The following is a 14,969-nucleotide window of genomic DNA, read 5'->3' on the forward strand; positions in this document are numbered from 1 at the left end:
CCGAGCTGCGTCAAGTGTTCCCTCATGACGTAATTGTTATAAGACTTAAAAGTATTAATTAGGCGTTTATAGCGGGCTGCACAGTGGTGCAGCTAGTAAAGCTGTTGCGGGTTCGATTACCAGCACCGGTCTTTCTGCATGGAGTTGGCATGTTCTCCCTGTGTGTGTGTGGGTTCTCTCCAGGTACTCCAGCTTCCACCCACAGTCCAAAAACATGACTGTCAGGTTAATTGGGGTCCTGTTTGTCCTGTCTGTCTCTATTTGTTCCCCCTGTGACACGTTGGCAACCTGTCCAGGGCGTAACCCGCTCGCCCCCGAAATGTTCAACTGGCTAACAATTCAGAGTAACATTTTGTCCGAAGCATTACACCATGTGGAGGCACCCCACAGGGGGACAAGGGAAAACTGGATGAATGTGAATGAATGAATTTTACCTCACATTCAAAAAATAACATTTTTCATATTAAAAATAATTACATGATTGTTTTTCATACAGTAAACTCCATTTCTGAAACATGAGTCCTGACACTAAGAAAAACAAAACATGACTGTGGAATCAAAAATAAAATATAAGTAAGAGTTTAGTAATAATAATACTATATTAGATGAGTAATTATTGAAGCCATTCAACTCTGTATTTCTTTTATATTGATGTGCTGCAGCAATCTGATTGGTCCGCAGTTACTTGCTCCACAGACCAACCAATGAGACGCTGGGATCTCACATAGTTATTCCACAATTATTCACTGAAGTTATTCTTGAAATACATTTTACACAGGAAACTAAAACAACTGATTTCATTTTTTATGAATGAATTTAACATTCATACATGGTAGCATGAGATGACAGTTATGAGACGGACACAGAAACAGTCTTCAGTCAGAGGCTTCTTCAGTTCGCTGGTATACTGACCACTACTGGAGATCTTTCCTGCCCACAGCATCACCATCCACAACTACTCTTTGAAAAACCTTAGATAATATGAGTTATGATGATATTCAATTCCTCTATAGCAGTGGTCCCCACTGGGGGGGTTGCACCGTCAGATAAGGCTTCTGCATGTTGGTGTTCCCGTTAAAGCCTGAATATGCCCGATTCAGGTTGTCTTGGCCCTTTTATCGCAGCCTGTGGGGTTTTTCCCTGATTGGGAACGAGAACACAACCTGTTGAATGTGACAGGTAGCCAATCAGAAAGCGCGGTGACGTAAGAACAGAGGGGAATCCCAAACAGCTGACATATCGCGCCACTGAGAGTCCGATGGATATCGGAGATGATATGTGGAAATGTTTATTATTATATGTAAAGGTCATTATTATATATGTTTATTATGTTTATTCAGTTAAAAATGTTAACTATGAAAAAACAGTCACCTCCAAATCAAGTGCACCTCATTAGCAGCCGGTCACTGCATGTTACGCAAAGCGGCTTGTAATGTGGGACTCACCTACCGGTCCGGGATAAATCCATTCTCCTGTCTCTTCTCTGGGTCTTTTCCCCTTTGCAAAGAAACTTTCCAAAGACATCTGATCTGTTTCTTACTTACTCATTTTGTTGCTTGTGGGCTCAATGTTGGTGCGCAAGTAACCGAGAGAGTCCGGTAAAGGATTTTCAAAATAAAAGATCCTCCACACTGAAATAATACGTAAAATGGAAATATTTATTTTTTGCGCAGCCTGGTACCAAGTGGTCCACGGACCGGTACGTGTCCCTGGACCGGGGGTTGGGGACCACTGCATTATAAAACTAAAGCAGACAGTTTAAAGCTTCACAGACTCCAGGGATATCAAATTCTGATAATTTCATCTCAAATTTTTAAGCACAGGCTGCTCTTCTGGTACATCGAGAACCTTTATGCACTCTTTTCTTTTCCTACTCATTCATCTACTTCAACAACCCCTTCATCGCTTTTTTTCCCCTCGAATGCAAAGCATTGCTTCCTTCCCAGTGTTTCTTCTTTCTTTCTTCCGTTTTCACTCCTTCCCGTTTATTTGCACACTGACTTTTTCAGTTCATTTACTTCCTTTGTTTCGAATTTTCTGACAACCTTCTCAAAGTACCTCTTCCCATTTTCCAGAGGGCTTATAATTTTACACTGGTATGATTATGATAGCATGAATCAGGCGGCTGAGGAATGAAAGTCAACATAGGCGGAGCGTCCGCTGGTGGTATTTTTAGAACAACAGAGACAGCAGCTATTTAATATCATGGTAAATCTGTGAGCAGGGGTCCTCTGTGTGGCTTCCAGCATCGCCTTGTGTCTTCATATCGTATCTGCTCAAGTAGGTCATATGTGTTTCATATCAATATAAGCAACTCCGGCTGCATTATTACCAGAACAGAATAATCCGATCAGAAATTGCACAGTTAACAACCTATTTAAAGCTGCAGTATGTAACTTTTATAAAAAATATGTTTATTTTACATATTTGTTCAAACTGTTACCATGTCATGATGGTACGCTTTGAGTCGGATAATCTGTGAAAAGCTCATTCCTCCTCCCTGTGTTGGCATTGCCATCTGAAGAACTACACCACTCCAGACCAAAAGCGACCAATCAGAGCCAAGAGGAGTGGCGTAGCGCTGCCAATCAAGCTTGTGTACATGCTGCTAAATGTGCAAATGGGGAAAATTACCAAACTGGAAAAACTGTTTATCCACCGTCATCAGTAGACATGCGTTAGCAGTCATGTCATGTAGCGCAGGAGAAGGTTGTGAGCAGTGCATGCACTAGGATGATTGACAGTCCTCCTGGCTCTTATTGGCAGAGGAGCTCAATTTTTTTCACAGATCATCTGTCTCATATTTTACTGTCATGACTTAGTGATTGACATGGTAGACATGACAGTTATATATATTTAGAAATATATATATTTGTAAAAATATACAAATTTTTACAAACAGGTAAAAATATATATTTTTTCATAAAAGTAACATATAGCAGGTTTAAGCACTACTACACCAACTAAAAACACCATTCTCTACTGTTTTATTCTATTGCATCCTATGAAGTATTCTATTAAAATTGAAGAAAAATGCAACCTAATTACCATCATGACCACCTATTCCACAAAAACACAACACAAACACATCCGGACGGACTCTATGAAGCCACATGTTGAGGAAAAACTGAAAAAGTTCCATATGTTTCCCTCTGAGTCATCTGGATGCAGATGTTAAGCAGAGATGTGATCAAAGTTAATGTATTCTGAACTGCAAGATTGCAAAGTGATTAAGCCGAGCTTCTCCTTAACCTCCTGAGACCCCGCATCCTCATATGAGGACATTACATTTTTGCTGTTCTGCCCCATGGTACTCAATTTGTAAGAATTTTGACCAATTGTCCTCATCTGGGGGACCTGCCTGCACCACCTAGTGGTCTCATAATGAAATTACACTCATTTGAAAAAAAACAGCATGGCGGGAATGACAGCGAACGTCTTCTACGGCAGCTCCCGACAGAAACATGGACAAGGTAAAAATCCTAATCGAATTTTATGATTGAAACTAGTTTTTTTATGCACAACAATGTCTCTAGCTTCACATAGCATGCTTATTTGATATATTTGAGTAATATTAGCAAGCTACAACGTCTGTAAACATGACGTACTTATTTGAGGACATCAGGTCTAGCTTCAGTGCAAAAACGTAAAATTTTTCCAAGAGCATTTGTGTTTACTTCTAGTCAAAATGTCTAATTTCTAGTCAAAATAAGTCTTATTACACTTAAAATAAGACTCATCCTCCTAAAAGTAACGTGTTTTTAGACAATCACCACTTGTTTCAAGCGAACTTTCACTAAAAAATAAGTAGAATAATTTGCCAGTGGAGCAAGTTTTTATTTCCTATTTCAAGGAAATAGATTGTGCATTTTTATCATTACAGGGAGAATGTCCTTTTCGACAACTGAACGATTGCTAAAAGCAATCAAAAATGACTCTGAGATTGAAGATTTGTCAGGTGGTGAAGAGGATGAAATCGCTCCATGTGAAGCAACTCTGGAGCAACCTGATAATTCTGATTCTGATTATCAACCTGATTCTGCTGACATAAGTGAAGATACTGACAGCGATGCGAGTGAGCCACAACATAAACAGCATCTTGAGAATGATGGTGAGACATAACCTAATTCCCATGTTTTTGCTCTGTAGCACTTTATTTCGTTCAAAATGTTGAGTATTTTGCAAATAAAATGTATTGTATTTTTATTATAAGAACCTGACCAGGATGTGCAAGGTAGCAGGCCAGGACCAAGAAATGGAAATAGAGAGTACTGGAAGTCTGCTCCATTCAACCCTGTCTTAGTCCCATTTCAAGGATCTGATGAACAACAAGACGAGAGAGCAGATATGTCGCCGGTGCAGTACATGGAACAGTACGTTGACATAGAACTGATGAAAGGCCTTGCCGACTGTACAAATTCTATGTCATTAGCTAAAAGTGGGAGATCTCTCTACACATCGGTTGAAGAGATGTACCACTTTTTTGGAGCATCCATCTTGATGTCCTGCATCCCTTACCCACAAATCCGCATGTTCTGGTCCACTAACCTGAAAATCCCTGCTATTAGTGACACAATGAGACGCGACCGATTCTTCAAGCTGAGGAGCCATCTGAAGGTGGTAATTGACGACGACATTCCTGAAGACAGGAAAAAAGACAAATTCTGGAAGGTGAGGCCTTTCATGAATCGCATACTCAAAGGCTGCCATGCTCAGGCCCGACCAGAATCCGTCTCAATAGATGAACAGATGATACCATTCACTGGAGCCTGTCCGTTCCGCCAGTATGTGCCGCTAAAGCCAAATCCAGTTGGCATGAAGAATTTTGTCCTGGCAACAGCAGATGGCGTCGTTCTCGACTTTGAAGTTTACCAAGGTTCAAAGGCACTGGCTGCACAGGTGCTGGATGCAGAAGGATTGGGTTTGGGAGCCCTGGTCCTCAAACGCCTGACAAAAACAGTACATCCTGGTACAAAGGTGTACTGCGATAGGTTCTTCACCTCCACATCAGCTGCGGAATCCATGCTGGAGAAGCAGGTATATATTTTATATAGTTTCCCAAGTACTGTTCAGTTTGTTATTATTATTTTTTGCTTTTTCGGTTTCACAGCAGCAAATGATAACATTCATCAATCTGTGTCCATTTGTTGGTCAATTGTTGTGTCAGTCTGGTTCAGGGTGCAGGCTTACCCTGTTTTCTGTCAAGATGGCTGCCATAAAAAAAATTGTCCTTGCTACATCACTTTGAGATGATCTAATTGATTTTGTTTTTAGGTGTACCTAACTGGTACAGTCATGAAGAACAGGATCCCAAAAGCAATGCAGAAGCTTCCAAGTGACAAGATCATGAAGCAGCAAGGCAGAGGTACCTCCGCATCAGTTGTCAGGGGAGATGGGAAACTGAATGTTGTGAAATGGTTTGACAACAAGCCGGTCCTGATGCTCTCTGCTGTCCACGCTAAGGAGCCAGAGGATACCTGCCAGCGGTGGTCCAAGAAGGACAAATGCTACTTAACCATCAGACGACCAAATATTGTACAGGAGTACAATGCAAAGATGGGTGGGGTCGACTTATCAGACAGAATGATGAGCTACTACAGGATGAGCGTGCGAACTAAGAAGTGGACAATTCGCATGCTTATGCACTTTATGGATCTTGCTCTGGCCAACAGCTGGCTGCTGTATCGCAGAGATCATCAAGAACATGGTACCCCAAGAAAGGCTATCTTGACGTTCCTCGCGTTCCGCATGGATGTGGCTCAGGTATTCCTCAACAAGTGTGATGTCACACATGCAGAGGAAGAGAGTGCATGCTGTCCACAACCTGGCCAAAGAGCCCTGGTCACGCCAATCCCCCACATCTCAGCGCGCACAACTTCTGCTGCTCATCTGCCGGAAGTTGCTGATCTCAAGAACCCGATGCGTTGCAGACAACAAGGCTGCGCTGGGAAATCCCGTGTACGCTGTCTGACATGCAATGTGTTCCTTTGCCTGCAAAGTAGGCGCAACTGCTATGAAGCCTTTCACGGAGGCCAGTAGGACTACTTGAATACTTGAATGTTTGTTTGAGTTTACTATGACATGTTCATAATGATGTTTATAAACGTTGCACTTTTCCATGCAAAGCCTTTCACAGAGGCAAGCAGAAATACTTGAATGTTTGTTTGAGTTTACTATGACATGTTCATAATGAAGTTCATAAACTTTGCACTTTTCCATGCAAAAGCTGCACTTTTATTTTCACTTTTGTGTTTGTTGGCAATATAAAATAAACTTTTGTACTTTATTAGCCAATGGTGTCTTCATTGTGAAAGTCTGGACAGAAAGCAGCGTAACTGTACATACTGTGAAACACAGATGTAAATAATAACATTGATTGAATGGTCTTATCATCACACAGATAGACCCAATGTCCTCATATGAGGACATTAGGTTTTGAAATAACCACTTATTGTAGAAAGCTAAAATTTCATTTTTAGGCTAATTGGGTCCTTATGATCCCAAATGCCAAGGAAAAAATGTATATGCAAAAACAGACCCACTGTCCTCATATGAGGGCATTGGTTTTGACATAGTTCAAGAGCACATAGAAAGCTAAAATTTAATTTCAACTAAAATTAGGTCATACTAATCCCAAATAGTAAGGAGACATAAAAAATGCACATCAAACAAAAGCCCGGGTCTCAGGAGGTTAAAGAGCTCCAATCAGCATGTTTAAAGTCAAAGTGTAGCGATCGTTTTCTTGATTGCCTGATATTCCACTTACTTGAGACGGCGAGTAGAGCCGACATCGCGGGTGGGCGTGTCCGTCGTGAGCCGAGCCGCCTCCTCCTCCTCCTGTTCCGTCTTGAAGCGGCGCCGTTACTCCGCCGCCCAGACCCCCAACCGTCCCCGCAGCCACCCCGCCCATCCCTGCCGCGGTTGCAGCCCCACCCGTTGCCCCGGCGATGGCGCCGATGTTTCCCATCATGCAGCAGAGGCCCCCCTGAGCCAGCTCCAGTTCAATTTCCGCGTCCATCTCCGCGTCCTCCTGCGCCTCCTTGTTGGAGTCGTCCAAGTGCTTCATGAGCACGGCGACGACCACGTTGATCAGGACGAACTGAGCCGTGAGCACAAACGACACGAAGTACAGCGGGGAGATGAACTGCAGCCCGGTGTGGCAGCCGTAGTCGGTGCCCGGGAGATGCTGTGGGCACTCCCTCAGAGTGTCCTAATAATAAGAGGGACACGAAGAAACCAACAGGACATGTGACAAGTTGGTTTAGACACCTAATCATTTATAAAGAATGACTGCAGAACTGGAAATACTTAAAACTTAGGAAAAATTGTATGATTTTACGTAAATTTTAAGTAGTTGCGTGGATTGGGAATTTTAAAGGAACAGTATTATATACGTTCCAAGCACAAAGAGTCATTTTCATCACAATTAAGTTACTAGCTACGTTCACTTATAATAAAAATGCCACATATATCTAATATGATTTTTTAAAAATTGACTTTGAAATTTAAGGATGTGAAATTGGGCCTCTATCTCTTTAAGAAGCTCTTGCTCTTTCTGACACTTCAGTACATCATTACAATATTCCTCTACTAAGTGCTTGACTTTTTTTTTTTTTTTTTTTTTTACCAGCGTTTCATTGAAAAGTAGCTCACAGAATAAGCTCAGCTCCACCAGGTGTTTGCTAATTGCTGCTGACTAGTCTGAAGGAGTTGAGAGGAGGAGATTAAGGGATTCCCCATAAATGCATGCAACAATCAAAGCAACACACCAGGTATGTTTTTTTGTTGAGGGAATAATATTACAACATGATGTAAAGCTCAAAAAAGTTGATTTTACATAAAACTGCCCCTTTAAGAAAATATTCAGAATTTCACTCATCTTTTCGTTAAAATGTTGAAGTTTTAACTAAACTTTTAACTGAAGTCGTACCTTCATGATGCCATTCCAGTTGTCACCTGTTGATACTTGGAAGAGTGTAAGAAAAGCCATTCCAAAGTTTTCAAATGTGGCGTGGCGGCTCATTCCCTCGCAAGGGTAGTCAGCGTTACACACTAGAAGAGAGAGGTGATGAGAAGAGAAAAAAGAGGAAAGAACAGACGCCATGTTGGGGCTCTCATAAGATCATGTGGAGTAATATCACAGAGAACTTCAATAAAAAGTACGTTTTTTCCATTTTGTGCAAAAAATATTAACTCAAGCACATACCGAGCTCGCCAAAAAGCTCCACTCCAAGAGCAGCATAGATGAAAAACAGCAACATGAAGAGCAAGCCTAGGTTTCCCACCTGAAGCACAAAACATATCACATATCACATTGCCATCTCAGCTAAACCAGGCTGAACTTTAAATAATAGACTGTGAATGTCAAAGTTTGATATGCATGATCCTTATATCTAGAAATATGTATTTTCTTACCAGTCATACAGAAACATCTTACTTTATTTCAGTATTTGCTTAAATATTTATGCTAAAAGGGCTGCGTTTTCCAGTCACATGCTATCATTTTATAGTACAATCAAGTAACTATGTTACCTTCAGAATGCTGTATATGTCAGATATGACTTAAAACAAATTTGACTTTGAAACTCCGCCTTCAGGAAGTCATCACAACATGGCTCCTCTATTAGCCCTTTAACAATATTTTTTTGCAGCGATGCACAGAGACGTATCTCGCATAATGAGCTCAGCAGATGTGCTGTTCCACCAGGTGTTTGCTATTTGCTGCTGGCTAGTCTGAAGGAGCTGGGTGGGAGAGGGCGGCTCTGTGAGGCAGAAGCTTAGAAGCTTGGAAACTGCAGCTCTGAGGAGCTTCGTCTCAAAGGTGGGGCGAGGTCCACCCACATGTTTTGCACAGCTGAATGGTTGCCATGGAGATTAAATGATTTCTCAAGCATGCATGAAAGAATGAGGACAACAATCCAGGTATGTTTTTGATAAGGGAAAAACATAACACAACGTAAAGTTAAAAAGTCATTTTTACATAATACTGCCACTTTAACACTCTACACGTTTCTAAATCTTTATTATGATTACTATAATCATAATTATGTTTTATCCTCATGGGTAAAGCTCTGGCACTGGATATATAGACAAACTAAACTTTATTTGCTTCAGTTTATTCATTATTAAGCTTATTATCATACTTCTGAATAGAAAAACAAAACAAAAAGAAGCATGTTTCATAAGACCCAAAGTAAATGCTAACAATCTAAGCACAGGCTTATTATGTAGGCAGTCACACTCTGGTGTGTCAAGGCAAATCACTTTACTTCACAGAGAAATAAATTGCCTGGAAATTCATCCTTGTAAGGTTACTTAGCATTTCCAAGGGGAGATATGCAAAGCAAATGGATAAGGAACCCCCCCCTGGGGTGCAATGGCGGGCGCTAGCAGCACACCATTAGCTAAGTCGCTTCACAGAGAAGCCGGTGGGGAGCTTCTGAATAATATGTAACTGTGCTAATCTTTGAGGTAGGAAAATAAAGTGATTGTCGATGAGGAAACAATAACATGTACAGTCGTCACTCAAGGAAAGGATGAAAGAGAACCGTGGTAGGAAGAGAAGATGAAAGTAGCACTAAGCTACTGGGAGAGGTAAACGCGGAAAGCCCTCAGCAGTTTGAGGCAAGTAACTCAAACCGATGTGATCCTTTCATTCCTTTGGCAAGAGAATGAAAACAAAACACGGTGCTGTAAAACTGCTCAACACCGATAATGCATAGAAGCTAGTGAGTGACTAGCTGAAGGTACAAAAGCAAACAGCTTGTTCCTGTTGCTAGCACACCTACACTGGTCAGCTTTTTCTTTGAGCAAACTTTTTTAATTATGCGGTTACAGTGTACCAACTGTATATAAATCTAAGCCCAACAAAACCAAGACTCTTGCATTCATAATGGGAACATAGCTTTACACATTATTATAATGTTTTCGACTAAAATTTACTTTAAAATTGGGAAAAAAAATTATCAACAGCTACAATGTAGTTGATTTTCTATGGCTCTCAGTTAAACGTTTAGGTCTGTTTATTACAAAAATATCACATAATCTGGCGTCTCACAAATCAAGATGATACTTTATTGTGCTTTAAAATGCTACTGTATGTGCCTGGAAAATGGTACCTACCGCCTCTTTAAAAACTACAACTAAAGTCCGTGTGTGTTTCTGATCAGGTCGATCAAAATACAGCTAATAGATTTCAGAACTGATAATCATTGTTGATTTCTGCCACAATTGATGCTTTTTGATAATAAATACAAACAATAAGGTCACGTTATATAATCACAATTAATACATTTGAAATTTGATGTTTATTTCAGCAACTCAATTTACTGAGTGAAACACATTATGTAGATTAATTACACACAGACGGAGGTTTTGCAGCCTTTATTTCTGTTAAATATCATATTTCTGTTAAATATCATATCTCTTTGTTTACAGGTGATGAAAGCACAACTTTAAGATTAGATTACTACATCATATCAATAACATTTCTAAAACAGAAATATGCGCTCAATGGAAAGCATTTTCAAAACATCTTTTAATCTGACAAACTAGCCTCGTTGGACCCAGTATTCTGACTTACTGAACATGACTGCATGTTTTTGCTGAAAACTGTTGTGTTAGCATCATAATGCTGTGAGATTTTTATACATATATGTCCAGTGGTGATGTTTTAAGGAAAATGACAATGGGAACATGTAATTTATCCTTTTTGAAGAATACTGAATTAACTGACTTTAAGTGAATATTGGAGACATGGCTTCTGACATGGCCAGCTATATTAAAGGTAAATCTCTGTAATGTATTTTTTTAAAGTTTTTTTTTGTGATGCCCTGTGTTTGTAATTCCCTTTGGTCCAATCTTCTGTCACACAAATTGAGGAACATAATGAAAGGAGAGCTAACACGTTGGACAAAAAGTATTTTTGTGGAAATTTGCCTTAATGCATTAGAGAAAGGCTGCTGTTAAAATGATATACTAATAACAAGAAAGAAAAAAAAACTTTGAAAGAGAAAATTTGGTGAACACCTGAGTCCATTAGTGGCATCTTCCATAAAGAGCTGTTTTAAGGAGAAACAACTCCAGTTCCATTAGGCATTTTTAATGCATTCAAAAACAAGAAAAAGCAGAAATACATGGCTCCACAGTGTTTGAGAAAGGAGACAAAGGACCAAATGTAAGTTTTATGTTATCTGCAGAAAAGCTGATCACACTTCAGAGAGACACAGAGAAAGAATAATGACATGTCCTCCTATTTTGCCACTATTAGAAGAAAAGAAGTATATATTTTTTAACGCTTGGTTTTGGGAGTTTATATTCCCATCTTGAAAATTTGATGTAATTTATCTCTGCAGGCATCTTTTTAGTCCCTCATTAGCACGGAAAAAATAAAATAAAATTGATCGGCAGCTATGATGGAGCACCTGCTGGTTTTTTGTCTTCATCACCTTCTACACTCTAACGGCATTAGTGGCACTTCTGGGGAAGCAATTTTAATAAATAAGCATCTGTTTTTCCTAATTATCACAACAGTTTTGTATCCAGGCAAGATCTCATTACAAAAGTACTTGGATAAAAAAAATTCAAATAACAGTAGTGCCAGTTTGAAAGGCAGGGAATAACTATGAGTCACTTATTTTCTACTAATAATCAAAAGTCTTGATATGTCATTTTGTTCGATTGTAAAGTGGAATAGCATTGTGTCACATATTGACAATTACCAATCTGATATAAAATTGCAACATCTGTTATGTGCAGATAATAGAAAATATAAGTTTAAAATAAACTTTGTACCAACATGCATTATGTTGCATTAGGAACGTTTAGGGGTTCCAAACCTGCCCAGTTTACATTGATTATCTTTTGAGAGATACTTATATAATTTATACAAACATTTCTAGGTCGTTGAAAAATGTGGGAAGAACTTGGAATTTCTAAAATATACATCATGTACATTTGTTTTTTCTTCAATCAGCCAAATATTCAGATCCATTCCCCAAAAACACTGACTTTTAATCAGGAAGAAACCAGGAGTTAGACCACTGAGTCTCCATTCAGGAGGCAGTTCCTCACACACACCATCCACCTTTTCATGTATGACTCTATACACACTGTTAAATTTGAAGATACTTGATAAACACATACAGCTGAAACCCGGGTGCTTTCTCACTATTAGATGTAAAGTGAGACTGATATCATCTGTTATTACTTAATCTGTTGTGCTAAGAGCGCTTCATAAATTGATGATGATTTGGAAACGGAATGAAGCTTTTCCCGATACACAGGGAAACGCCCTGGAGACAGCAGAGAACACAGATGGTGTGAAGGATTAATGCAAATGAAAAAGATTAAATGATTCAAATAAATAAAAAAGGAAGATCTGTTGAAAAAGGTTTTAGATTTGTTTTTTTAAATAACCTACTTAAAGGGACAGCGTTATGTGTTTTCAGCCACACAGAATCACTTTATAGCACAAACAAGGAACTATAAAAATACTGTATGTTAATCAGATATGACTTCAAAGAAATTTAACTTTGTAATTGAAGGCACTGAAATTAGGCCTCTGTCTCTTTAAGAAAGTCCTGCTATTTCCAATACTCCACCTTCACAACATGGCTCCTCTGTTAACCCTTTAGCAATGTTTTTGCCAGTGTTGTACAGAATATTAGCTCGTATAATGAGTTCAGTAGATGCACAGTGTTTGCTAATTGGTGCTGGCTAGTCTGAAGGAGCTGGGAGAGCTGCTCTTCATTTTCAAGACGACGACAATGACTTCAAGGTCAATTTAGCATAACACCGCCCCTTTAAGCAGGTATGTTTACGCTCTCGCCAGCTGTGGTTCTGTGATTCTTCCGTCTTTTTTCATATTTTATTTGAACACTCCTTTGTTGAAGCTAAAAGTCAGCACTGGAAACCAATGTCCAATAAAGTTCTAACCTTACACGTCTCAGTGAAGCTAACAGGACTAAAATCCAGCCATTGTTCACATACTTTCATACTTAACAGCACATGAAAATGAAGGAAATGCTTGAGTGCCGAGTCTTTGTGTACTGAAGGAGCACAAAATCTTCAGCTGCTCGTCTTATTAATAGCTTTGGGAATAAAACCCTTAACTTTGTGCAACACGAGTTCCTTTATTTCCCAAAAATTCAGATAAAAAGGCCGAAGACAGATTTTCATGGCATTAGGGAGAAGAACTTTGCCATAACCTGACTTCCTGAAAGTCAGTAATTCTCTGGGACCAGTCACAGTTTCTGGTCGTTTATCATTTAGCAAATGTTAATTAGCTCCTAGGTGTCCTCGCAATAAGCTAAGGGAAGATACTGCGAGGTGCGTGTGTGTGTGTGTGTGTGTGTGGGTGTGTGTGTGTGTGTGTGCGTGCGTGCGTGCGCGTGCGTGTGTGATGAGACATACCTGAGGAAGAGCCTGGACCACTGTGTCCAGCAGGGCCCTCATGCCAGTTGCCATTTTCAGTAATTTCAGCACTGGGAAGAGATGGCAGACGATAAGAGAAGTTTGGCCACAGGACAAACCATCCAATTTTGGTAGATTTTCCAAACGCCACGGACAAGCTTGAAAGGCAATGCAGTTCAGGTATCGAAAGAAAAAAAAAAACCGGTGAAACAGAAAACTGGGAAAAAAAGTCCTGCCTAAAACAGAGGTGAGTAATCAAGACACATTAGAGACTGACAGGCAACACGAGAGAGAGCGAGAGAAATGATCAATAGAGGGGGAATGTGTTTCTGGACGCCACGCAGGAGACCCTCCGCTGTTCCCAGGCGTCCAATTTCTGAAGGAACACGGACGCTGCTGGAGAGAAATCCACATGTGCATCACTGGAGATGCGTACTGCTCCACAGATAACAGGGATATGGATGTGTGTTTACAAAGATAAATATTCTATTGCTAAAGTTTTTATAGAAATGTAAATTGTTTTATGATTCTAATTCAAACATAAAGACAGATTTTTTTTTAATGCACTGAATATCTTTTTACAAAGACTGCAGTCATGAAGTGCTGTATTCTAAAATACTTTACTTTTACAAAAGAGTTCATGCTACTCCTTGGAACTAACGAACAAAAATAATAGATATACACTGTAGCACTTTATACCCATTAAATAACCGCTATCTAGCATAAGCATTCATTAAACACAAATTACTCAATGCTAAAAATGGCAAATCATTTTTAAAATTAATTACTTCAAAGTGAAACGTATCAGCACTAGATGTCAATACGAGTTAGGATTTGGAAAAGCTAAGCTGTGTGGATTGATGCTAGCCTGGTGAAACACAGCTCCCTTGTTCTACGCCTCACTTCGTCCTCTTGGACCCTCCAACGTTGAGAAACGATTGCTTCCTGGTGGCGTGGACTCTGTTAAATTTGACCCAATCGCTAAAGTTTGGACGTGTCGGTGATATGCTAGTTTGACGCTCGGAAGCTTAGCGGATATAGCCTGCGTTGTAAACAACCGTCCTCCACTGCAAAGAGAGAAGAGGTGAGCCGAACGAAGCGGCTGTTAGTGTGAATTGGCCTGGTAGAAATTCTTCTGGAGAAATCCAGATCAATGGCAGACCTGTCGACATTCAAAGACATTTTCCAAAATGCAAACAGGCCCAAACACGCTTAAAAAAAACGTTCTATGAGGCAACATGTGTGGTAAATGTCTGGAGATTCAATACAAACTGATCTTTGGATAAATATTAACACTCAGCACTGTCAATTTGCGACACTAAAATAGTTTGGTGTATCAAAATGTTTGAATTAATTACACTTTTTGTGTTATTACAGCAGAAACACCATTTTCTTTACACTTCTCCTATGCATTTAACAATAGCTCATTCTGATCAGATGCAACATGTAATAAAATCCACGCTTACAGTTTATTTAAAGCGAGTACAGTAGTTGGGTACTGAAAACATATTTATGGCAGAATTCGGTCATTTAAAAAAACTAGTTGTGCTTAATAA

General features: G+C 39.7%; 1 protein-coding gene across 6 annotated transcripts in view; it reads right to left on the reverse strand.

Annotated features, from left to right (window-relative positions):
• The window catches only part of cacna1ib (calcium voltage-gated channel subunit alpha1 Ib), a 203,490-nt gene that overhangs the window by 14,533 nt on the left and 173,988 nt on the right, over window positions 1–14,969 (reverse strand). For all 6 annotated transcript variants that reach the window (XM_008434689.3, XM_008434762.3, XM_008434828.3 and 3 more), the window contains 4 exons: window positions 13,414–13,484; window positions 8,207–8,285; window positions 7,931–8,052; window positions 6,767–7,210 (listed from right to left, as the gene is read on the reverse strand). In XM_008434689.3, the coding sequence (XP_008432911.2) occupies window positions 6,767–7,210; window positions 7,931–8,052; window positions 8,207–8,285; window positions 13,414–13,484 (716 nt within the window). The remainder of the gene's footprint in view (window positions 1–6,766; window positions 7,211–7,930; window positions 8,053–8,206; window positions 8,286–13,413; window positions 13,485–14,969) is intronic.

Source organism: Poecilia reticulata, chromosome 1 (genome assembly GCF_904066995.2).
Source record: "Poecilia reticulata chromosome 1, P_reticulata-male-v2, whole genome shotgun sequence".
Classification (NCBI taxonomy): domain Eukaryota; kingdom Metazoa; phylum Chordata; class Actinopteri; order Cyprinodontiformes; family Poeciliidae; genus Poecilia; species Poecilia reticulata.